The sequence below is a fragment of the Psittacula echo genome, assembly GCF_963264785.1.
Source record: "Psittacula echo genome assembly, chromosome: 4".
NCBI lineage: Eukaryota > Metazoa > Chordata > Aves > Psittaciformes > Psittacidae > Psittacula > Psittacula echo.
Window position 1 is genome coordinate 8,880,109 of NC_137738.1, and position 11,451 is coordinate 8,891,559.

At 38.5% G+C, this 11,451-nt stretch overlaps 1 protein-coding gene across 28 annotated transcripts in view; it reads left to right on the forward strand.

The window, feature by feature from the left end:
- The window catches only part of NRXN1 (neurexin 1), a gene marked incomplete at its 5' end in the record, with an annotated part of 676,782 nt that extends 666,485 nt beyond the window's left edge, over positions 1-10,297 (forward strand). For all 28 annotated transcript variants that reach the window (XM_080615047.1, XM_080615057.1, XM_080615070.1 and 25 more), the window contains one exon: positions 8,619-10,297. In XM_080615047.1, the coding sequence (XP_080471173.1) occupies positions 8,619-8,926 (308 nt within the window). In that variant the 3' untranslated portion in view covers positions 8,927-10,297. The remainder of the gene's footprint in view (positions 1-8,618) is intronic.
- Positions 10,298-11,451: the final 1,154 nt, after the last annotated feature.

Below are 11,451 nucleotides of genomic sequence, written 5' to 3' on the forward strand. Positions count from 1 at the left end.
AGCCCCCTGTGTTCCTTGAGCTGCACTTCATTCTGGTTTGAACTGCTACATCTAGTGCATATATTTTCTTGCTTACTGTAATGTGGACGCTAGCAATACTAAAACTGTTTCTTGTCACTTTGTAATGTATATGCATTGAATTTCCTCTTTTTGTGGTAAAAACCCCACGTTTTCTTCAGGACTGTTTATCATCCTTGTTTTTATGGACATGATAGAAGACAGACAATACTTTGTAAAGGTATGAAAAAGTTTATAGGTGAAATACAGGCCTGAATTTATATTATATTGCTCAACTTCTATGCCAAGGCTTTGTCAGACCAAATCTGAACAATGTGATGTTAAATCAGGCCCTTAAAATTCTGTAGGATTCTATGTATCTCCAGATTCAGTCAGCTATTTAGTTCACCACTGTGCAAGCAAATCCTCTGCCTCTCCAAAATTCCGTATTTCCTTATTTAATCAGTCAAAAGCTTCACTCAAGGAAGCAAATTACTTAACTGTGTCTGAAAACCTCAGTTTTACAATTACTAATTTACTTATTTTCTGCATTTTTCAACCACTGTCAGTGGTTTGCATTAACCTCTGCTACTGTTTGGAGGAAGGACCAGACAGAAGGATGGGAATCTGAGGCTGCCACCTCAAACAGGGAAATACAGTTACAAGAGGTGGGAAGCTGGCTGCACTGCATGCAGGACACAGGGCAGAGGCCAGTGCTTTGACTCTTGGAATTATATGACACAAAGCACTGTCTCTTCCAGCGGTCTTCAGCAGCTCAGTTTTCATTCATTCAAACAGGGGAATTACAGGTGTGCAAAAAACTTGTGCTTCTACCTAAGCATCTGCAACACCCAATAAGTTCAATTAAAATGGTGTTACAAAGTAGTTGGTGTACGCTGGCTGCAGCATATATCAGCTAATATATCCATTTATATCAATTAATGACCATGTTAGTAGTGAACAGGATTGCTCCCCACACTGCCAGACAAAGGAGATAAGGACAAATAGTAAACGTCTTGCTGGTGTATTCTAGTGATCAGTACAGTGTGAATTTTCATTACCTCTTGCATAACTAGTACTAAAACCATTGCTGCTAATTTTCAGCTGCCTGCTACCACCTAATTTAAACCACGGTACAAACATTGGAGTTTTTTCAGTGTGTGACTAGTCATTTGACAGCCTGCAAAGTGGCAGTGGAAAGCTGACAAGTTGGAGAACTAGGTATTCTCCAAGGATATTGCTCATAAATGGAAGCAGGAAAAATTCAAGGCACAAATAACCTATAATGAATGAGGATGCATGTACCTGAAATAGTCTAACCTTAGGCTATCTCCTCCTGACTATATAAAGACCTGAATTAAACCCTGTTCTGCTGTGTTGACATGCTATTCTGGTCCATAGGTTTCAAAACCAGCATTTCTCCTGAGGTTAGGAGCTGTGGTATAGATTTCGGACTTACTTTAAATATGAGCTGGTGTAAACAGTAGATTCTGATCTAGATACAGCACATGTTGTGAACATACCCCTTGAAAAGTTACAGAAAAGGGATAAATGAAAGGAAAGATGAAAGCAGCGAGAACATAAGAATAATATTCAAAAATAAGACAAAGCTTTATGGATAGCTCCAACTTTTTTCCTGGTGCTAGCATCAGAGACACCAGAATTCTGTTACAGAGTATGAAAGAAGCAAAGGAAAACAAGGCAGTCTTAATCATTTTAATATTGTTATCATGAGAAAAAGAACATTAATTACATCGAGTGTAACTTATATAAATCCTAAAGTCCATTAATTTTTCTCTTCCCACCCCCTGTGAAGCATATATATGGTCTTGGCTCTAATACAATTCAAGCTAAGTGTAACTGCAGCTGCAAGCTGTAGTTGTGCCTTTTTTAGCGGGTGTAGTTTGGTAGTAGTAGTGGTCACATATCCAGTGTGTGTGCATCTATATTCTGGATGTCTTGAAAGCCTGGCCCCTTCTTTTCCCGGGCACATTATTGACTTTGTCAGTAATGGATCTGACTTGATGACAGTATTTAGAGCAACTTGAATGCAATGTGCTTTCAGCTCTAGCATTCAAGTCATATATATAACATCTGAGGCACAGACATTTATCTCTTCATGTTGTAGCTGCTCAGTGAAGGAAGACAGTCAGGGAATCACCCGCTGTTGCAAAGATGAATGTGGGTGTCTACACCTCCAGTTCATTTCATGAGCAAGAATCATTTTTTGCTCTGCAGGCCAAAACACCAGATTCCTCATTCTTCACAACTACATTTTGGTTTTCTCTTGCAGAAAACTGGTTCCTAGATTAGGTGGTTTGGGGCTTTTTGGTTTTGAGTTTCTTTTTCTGTTAAAATTAGATTATAATCATAAAAATAGCAAGCAATAAAACCTTGGTCCTGCAAAGCTCAGTAATAAAACTTTTGCTAAGTTCAGTGGGGTCCATATGTCACTGTCACTAACGCTAAGTTTTTCATACAATGAAGCCAATCTTATCATTAGCTGCCACCAAAAATTTATGTTTTCAGTGTCCCTCCCCTTTTCTTGCCATTACACTGGTGTTCATCTGAGTCTTCAGGGAGCTAGAGCTGCAGGCAACTGAGCAAAAGATACTGGTTTAGCTGTCTGAACTGGTTCCTAATGATTAGAGAGAGCAGCTTAGCTCTAGCTTGAAAACATGCTATCAGTAGTGTAATATTTGTGGTTTGCCGTTCTTATGCTGTCGTATTGGCCAAAGCATTTAATCTTTTTTCCAGTTAGGATTACTTCAGTTTAAAATCTAGACTACCCACTGACTCTGCTGATCAGCCAAAATTTCTGAAGCAAAGTAACAAATCATCAATGATTTCCCAGAACGTGTTCAAAACTGGGATAAATTACTTGATAGTATCATGAAATGGTTTCAGTTGGAAGACACCTTAAAGCTCATCCAGTTCCAGCCCCCTGCTGCAGGTGCCAGAGACACCTTCCACTAGAGCAGGTTGCTCCAAGCCCCGTCCAACCTGGCCTTGAACACTGCCAGGGATGGGGCAGCCACAGCTTCTCTGGGCACCCTGTGCCAGGGCCTCAGCACCCTCATAGTAAAAATTTCTTCATAATAAATTACTTCATGCAGAAAAGAAAGAAGCAGAGGTGCAAAGGTGAATGAATGACAAATGTAGAAGTGGAGAGAGGTAGGACAGCTGAACAGGTAAAAGGAGAAAGGATCCATATTCAGAGGGAAAGAATACTAAAAGAGGAGGAATATAACTGAAAATGTGAAAAATATACTAATAAAAGGATAAGAGCACAGTGATGAAGACTGCTAAAAACATTAAGGGATATATTGGTTTATATTTTCCATTTGGGCTAAAATTAAATTTAGTTTTGTGGAAATTGTTTTCACAAAACCTTCTTATTGAACTGTGTGAAACATTCCCCTCAGCTCTGCAGAGCATGTTAACTTATAGAACCCATTGATTTGGTATGCTCTATCAATTGGCACTGTGTTACCAACTGACCTATCTCCCGCTAGATTTGTGTTGGCATTTTAAACAAGATTGAGTCACCAACCCTTCCACCTCTCAATCACAGGAGAAGAAAAATGTTACTTGCAAAACCTGCAGTCTTAAGGAGTTGGTAGGATTTGTAAATGACTTGAAGTCAATATATGGCAGATCATTGCACTTGGAAACAAGCACTCTATTCTGTGCAGAGACAAGATCTAGCTTCTTAGCAAAACAACCGTTCTAGCTGTGGATGGTGTTTCACTGAGAGGCTATTTTTATGACTGGCTAAGTTAGTTAACATTTCTTTAGAAGTATTTTAATGCATTCTAGCTTTCCTTCTGAGAACCTTTGAAATTTCAGTTTATAGGAGGTAAAGAACAGATATCTTAGTAATTTTCTCTTAAACACATTTGAAATTAGACACTGGCACAGGCTGCCCAGAGAAGCTGTGGCTGCCCCATCCCTGGCAGTGTTCAAGGCTAGGTTGAATGGGCTCAGCTCCCATTCTCTTTGAATCATGATGCCATTATGATGGTGGAGCATAGTGTGTGTTCAGCAGTGCAGTTAGTTTTGTGGTAGATCATCCACATGGATTAGATCATGGGTTTGGATATAGACTGTTACAAGTCTAATGAAAGTTTGTCACTGAGCTGTAGGTGCCGCATGTGGAACCACCTCATGCTCCTTCCCTCCCATGGCAGCTCAGTCATTGCTGGACATCCCCTGGGGAGACAGTTCTTGCCTTCCCTCGAAAGCCACTTGAGGCCGGGTAGGAAAGAAACAGGCTGAGATACTCCTGTGTTCAGACCCAGGTGGGTCTGAGCTTAGCCTCCTGCACAAGTTGACAGCAGACCTTCATCCTGGTTTTGCAGTTGGGCTGCATCTGTCCCACCTGTTCAGCAGAGGCAGCACCGAGATTTGGTTTTCAGATGTATTCATTGTAATGAGACATTGAAATTGCAGTGAACTCAGAAACCAGTTCACCAGAATCCAACAAAGCTACAGAAAGTCAACCACAAACAGGTCTAAAATGATAGCACACAGAGTGAAAATTAGTATGTCTTGTAAATAATTGCCTTCATGCCTCATTGCAAATGCAGTAGTTAAACATTCTTGTCTTACGAGTTATTTCCTATTCACAGTTTGTGGGAGGTCATAAATGTAAAGAAAACAGGTTTGGGGTCCTTTTGTTGATTTTTTTGTTTTGTTTTTAAGTCTTCTAATTTCAATTCACAAACACCATGGGAGCCTGCAATTCCAATTTTCTTCTCACAGTATTAATGAAAACTGGGCACTGCAAATAGTCAGATTTTACCCTCTGCATTTTCAACCACTTAGAAATACAGTCAAAAATAATAACTTTCTAATCCATTATTACACAATGTAAAACTGTGCTCAGTTGCTATTATTTCATGCAAAGTTTTTCGTAAGTGCTAGAAGAAGCTTTTAAAAATCAGTCTCTTCTAAGCTGGTCTTTGACACAGTCCAAAACAGCTGGTTGTGTGCTGTTGAGAGGAAGAGTTGAGCATCAGAGAAGTTGTTTTAAGAGGGGATCATTGCACCACAAGATGACTTTTATTCCTCTCAGTGTTACAGCATGGTCTGAGCATAACTAGAGTCTTCATGATTTTTTCTTGTTCCCAATCAAACCATCCTCAACTTACTATACATGTCTCAGGATGGTTTTTTTAGATTGGCTTTTTAGTCTTGAAAATTGGGGTCATTTTTATGACATTTAGTCTAAATATTCACCTTCTCATTTACAAGAAGAAACTTTATCTGGGATGAAGTTAGTGTCTTTTTGATGCTGCAGACGCTAACAGAGACTGCAGTCAAGTAGCAAAGTTACCCATAGATTATGCCTCTGCTGCTATGCCAGGTGACAGTGACTCTGCCTGGTTCAGCTATTAAGATGCTGGGAAGGAAACTTCATCACATGAGTTGGGAAGCAAAGCGCAAGATTTCTGTAGCCTTTTAATCTTCACTTGCAATCAAGTGTTGCCCCTTGCAATAATTCCTGTCTTGCAGGGGAGAAGAAAAAAATAAACCCAAACAGGTTAATTCCCCTTCAGTACTGGAGTCTTAGTCAAATAAAAGGCCCTACTTAAATAGAAGGCAGCTGTTTCATCAGTATTATAGATGGGGATTATTGATTTACATAGATCCTAAAAGTGAAAGCTGACTTTTTCCCAGTGGCCTTTTCCTCCCTGTCTCAGAATAGGACATTTGCTTTAGCACGTGCTCCATTAGCCTTTCCTACCTAAAATGTTCACAGACAAACCATGTGCTTTGTAAAACTTTCCTCTTATTTTGTCCTTTGTCTTGAGAGGCCCTGCTAGGTTAAAAGCTTATTTTAATGTAAAGGGAAGAAAAACAGCAAGAAGTAATTTCCCTTGCTGAACTGCTCCGTATACAGAAGACTAACCAAATGTAACAACAGATGCTTTGAAAACGTTGTGAGTTTAAATAACATTAAAGTAGTGGTTGAATATTCCTCAGACAGATGGGATAAATGAGATAATTGTGAAAACATTCTTAAAAATAAAAGGATGCCATCAGGTGAAAGGCAGGAGTTTAGGTAACATTGAAAAATATTCCTTACATGGTTTTTTAGGTTGCAGTGTTAGAAGAATGTTTTCCTCTGAGCAAGCTGTTAAGTGTCATTTAGTAGGCATTAATTCTAAAGTTAGTTGATGGCATTTGGCCCAAATGTCTTTATTTTCAAGAGAAAGAGCAGCTGTCAGTCCATCAGGTATTGACAGAGTTTATTCAGTTACTTCCACTAGTTCTCAGACAGAAATTAATTTCCTGAAATCACATACAGTAAGATAAGACTCCGTCTTATTTTCATTCAGTATGGAAATACTCACAAGTCTCTGTTCTGCAGCAGTGCATTGTCTCTTGTAAAATGACACTCTATGTGTAAAAGAATTTTCATTTTCCACAATAGCTACAATGAAGAAACAGGATCTAAACCACTCACTGACTACTTTGAGGCAGAAAACATTTCTTAATAGGGTGGCATCGACCCTGAAATGAGCAAATACCTTAGAGCCTTCTGAAGTGAAACTTCAGGATCTCTTGCGTAGTCATGGAAAATACCAGTTGTACCAACTCGCAACAACTAAGAATGTTCAGAGGGGAAGGGAATAAAAGAAAAAAGGAAGTTAAAATACTATTTGACACAAATGACAGTTTTCTTGAGTGATGCCTCTGTTCTTTCATCCAAATTAAATGTCATCTTCTTTAAGCTTATGGGAGATAACTGCCAGGAAGTGGTGTTTCAACAGTAAGAACACAAACAACCAATAAATAAATGATGAATAGCACCAAGGTGGGGAGGGAACTTAGTGCTTTTGGGGGTTTGTGGCCTTTTTGCTGTGTTTCATTATTCATAGCCCAGTTGTAGATGTCTGTAGCTGGCGGCTGCTTCTGATTGTCCAAACTTGTTGCAATTTTTTTAACCAGCACTGATAGTTTGAGTGACACTACCTTTAATATAGCATCCTTAAAATCATCATCTTCCCATTATGTCTTTACAGTACAAAAAAGTGATTGAACATAGAGTGCTTTGGTACACCTTGAGCAGGACACTTCTCTAATACACTTTAATCAAATGCTAGTTGTAGGCAAGGCCTGACAAAGCTATCATCATGAATATATTGTAAAACTAAGTGTTTACTAATATTCTTAATTAACACTTACAGTTCACTGACTGCATTTTTAGCCATGCATCATGATTTAAAATGTGGTTTCTAAAAGCCAGCCTTAATGATTAATGAGGCTTCTGCACTGCTCAGTGGCAAAGCCTGGTTTACTCACTGCTCTTTTCTTGCTCCTGAGCTCAGCCAAGGATGGCAGTGCTGAGGGTACACAGCTTCTTAGGAGTTGGAAGTGCTGCTCTAATCAATGGAATATTGCATTGACCCAGGTCACTTCATTTTTGCCCATCACACTTGCTAAGTTACACAAGAAGATCCTTATCAGCTATTGCCACCAAAAGTGATTCTGTACAAAGATCTGCCTCAAAGATCTTCTCCAAAATGCAGTGAAGAAAGGAGATCACGCAGAATGTATAGGCACTGTGTGTGCTGTAAGCATTTAACCTAGAAATCCCTCCTGGAATTAGTCTTTCATTCCACATGGCTTTGCAAGGGGACAAAATGTGCCGGACAACACAATAGTTCCTGTCAAGAAGACTTTCCAGTCTGATGTGTAGGTCAGTTCAGTTCATTTCACAACTGAAAAGACCAGAGTCTGGTCTGAGAGGTGGGTTCTTAGAAGACTTGGCCCTTGCTCTGTGCAATTTGAGAGATTTTTTCTGAGCATAAAGCATTGATTGAAGGAATGTTTGGTATTGACATCAATGATGAAAACATAGAATGGGAGAAGTTGAGTCAAGAATGCTCTAAAGCATAGACACATTCAAGAAGCAGTCTGTGAATTAGCAAGGAGAAGGTAGGGTTGGATAGCTCTCACAATGTAATAAAAGTAAATATAATTAATTTGGAGAAAAAGGAAGAAATACGAGAAGGAAAGGAGAAATTGAGAAGTTTGCTGAGGGAAGTGTAAAGGAGAGCTGAGAATACTTTACTTGTAGCCAATTTATTGGCTGCTATCATTTACTGTTAGGTGGAATTTTGATATTTTTCACACCCCTATTCTGTTGGGTAGTTTGTCTTATCATCACTGTCTTCTCATTAAGTACTATAGTGTCACTTTTTGTTCTTTACAGAAAGAGAGAAGGAAGAAGGGAGGGAGTAAGGAAGTGAGATCCTTTCCTCCCAGATGTGGCATTTAAATTGTGGCACGCCTGTTGTTTCAGATTAGTTAGGCATTCTTTGCTTCATATCACATTTGAAGAAATTAATACTTTTGAAGGCTAGAGTGAGATTTTCCTGGTTGTCATTCTCCTTGTTTAAAAGCCTGTTTACTTGTGCTGGCAGATGTGAAAATGGAATGGGCTGCAAACCAAAAAGTTTTCAGACTGGTAGAGTAGAGTACATTGATGGGCAGTCCTGACCCAGTGAGTGCAATTAGGAAGATGCATGTTTGTAACAGGTAGTTATGACTAATTCCTCAATGTGCAAACTCAATAATAACCTCTCCCTTATTTCATTATCTACCTACAGCAAATCCTACCAGGGCAGGAGGAGGAAGAGAGTACCCTGGCTCGTCCGAGGTGATCCGTGAATCCAGCAGCACAACAGGCATGGTAGTTGGGATTGTGGCAGCGGCGGCGCTGTGTATCCTCATCCTCCTGTATGCTATGTACAAGTACAGGAATCGAGACGAAGGATCGTATCACGTAGATGAGAGTCGAAACTACATCAGTAACTCAGCACAATCCAATGGGGCTGTGATCAAGGAAAAACAGCCCAACAGCGCTAAAAGTTCCAACAAAAACAAGAAAAATAAGGATAAGGAGTACTATGTCTGATCTCAACATCTAAAAGAACGCTTGTATAGAAATAGTCTTCATTTTATCTGAGACATAATACAAACTTATTTACTTTACTTTTTATGAAGCACATTCAAAAAACAAACAAAAAAAGACAGGGAATGCAATCAGAAAGGAAAGACTGTTTTTAAAAACAAGCATTTCATGCTCTTGTTTTTCAGAAACAGGAGCTGATAAATTCCCTAACATCCACAGTGATTTCATTTACTCTGCCTGTCTTTATGTTGCTGGAACATTTCTGAAAGACAATGATGACACCACGCATTCATAAAGCAAGGAGTATTACTACAACATCAAGGCACAATATGAAACAAATCAAATTAAAAAACACAAAACAGGAAAAAAAAAGAAAAAAGAAGCTACCTATGATTCTGGATTTAGCCAAAGTGCTAGCGCTTTCTTGAGAAGTAAGTTAGTCTTATTGTCAGAGAAGACTGTCATTATATATGGTGACTCAACAAGCAAACATAAACAGTTTGCCGTCTGGTGCAGTGAAGCAGTGATTGGAAACTTGCATTTGAGACAAAGTGCTGGCTTTTCTGAAGACTTACATAGAAATACTTTCAAAAAGCCCCTTTCTGGTTGTGAGGAAAATAGTACGGAGGCCTTATTTTCAAAAACAAAAAGAAAAATCTGGAATATAAGGCACATTTCCACCAAAAAAAAAAAAATCATTTAAAAACAAAAAAAAAAGGGAAAAAACCAAGAGGGCATAGATGCAATCATTGGGAAATTTTCATGCACGCTTAATATGTTATTACATATGTTTATATAAAAACACATCTATATGTGCTTTCTGGACTGTGATAAGTGATGTTTTATAGCCTGTTGTATAGAAAATGCAAACTATATCTGCTCTTCAGCCATTTTTGGTAAACTCAATGTTATAAGTGTTGCTAGGTATAGAGAGTTTTATGACATCTGGAGCAACAGACATACTTCAGTTATTTTGCAGCCATTATAAATTGTCCCAGACTTCTTCCCCTTTCTTCTTTTTTGGTTTTTTTTTTCCTTTCTTTTTTGATTTACAGTGTAGTGGTTATACTAAAGGGGGGTGTGTATGAATGTATATAAGAGTCAGCTAATTTTTTTCTTACCTGTACAGCCTCTATTCTGTTGCAATTAAGTTTTGGTAGTTTGTATGAAAGAAGTGGACTAGAAAGCAAAAATATATCTCTACTGTAATTCGTCTTCTCCCTCCTATCCCCCTCTCTTGTTCCTGATATGCATCAATGAAGTTGATCAGAATGGCCAATTTTCCTAGAAATACACATTCATTAATTAGCTAAGTATTTAGTAACTTAAACTGGCCTTTGGCTTCCAGTCAAAGCTTCACTATTGGAGAGCATGGTTTGCCTTACAGAAACCTTGTTCTTAAGAAATTATGAGAATGATGAGTTTCTTGAGAATCTTAGGAAGTTACATATAGTGTTTATCTGGCATTCAGTTATATGAACGACAGCTATTACAGCATTGGGTGCTAAAAGATCTAAAACGACCCATTTTAATTATCCAGGCTGATTCTACTGCAGAATTGACCCCTTCTCCAAAAAGGAAATAATCTCGAGGTGCACGATAGTATTTTTCAATGATGGGCATTTTGACACATGAAGAAGTATTTTTAGCTAAGTTGATTGTGTAGTATTGCAAGACATCATAACCAGACAAATATAAGTTCATCATGTTTTAAAGTAACACATAGCTTTTCTCACATATATAAAACATTAATGAATTTTAGTTAAACATATTAAATATAATGCTGTAATTTACATGTTAAGGGGTTTTTTTTTCTACTATTATTTCATTAGGTTCACAGCAATAAATCATAGCGTAACATTTTATTTACATGGAAGTTCAAAGGGAATACATTAGAGAGAAAGAGGGTAGTTCAACAGAAATCAACTGAATCATTGAAGGCCTCTTGGGAGGGACATAGATGTTCACACTTTACAGACAGGAAGGAGGAATTTAAAAGTAGCTTTAAAAAGCAGACACAGAACATTTTCTTGTGTGTTACTCACTGTAGCTGATGAAAAGTCTGGAAACTGGTACAGCTATCTATCTGGGAGTCAGAGCACTTTAAAAATACATGTAGCTGACATGAAAGCACCTCTCTTAAAGGTTGCCAACCACATCGAGGTGTGTCATGTTGCATTTGTAAAGCAGTTTTTTTCTTCTCATTAGCATTTACATGAAAACAGGTTCACCAAATCCATCTGATGTTCATTTCTTAGGTTGTTGTTCACCTGTGGCATTCGTAATTTCTCCCACCTTTACAAGACAGCTGTACTCAGGGAATGGCAGGGTCAGGGATGCTGCAGGTCATTGCTGGAAGCAAGAGACTTCAGCTGGAGAGGGGAAAGAAGTTGAAAGCCAGGTGGTGTTCAGATTTAAGTGCTTGAAGATATGTAGAAGAACAAGAATAATCTGATGACAGGAGACTGGACATGACGGAATATGGCTTGGGCGAGATCAGATGGTATTTTCTGCTTGGTATTGATTGC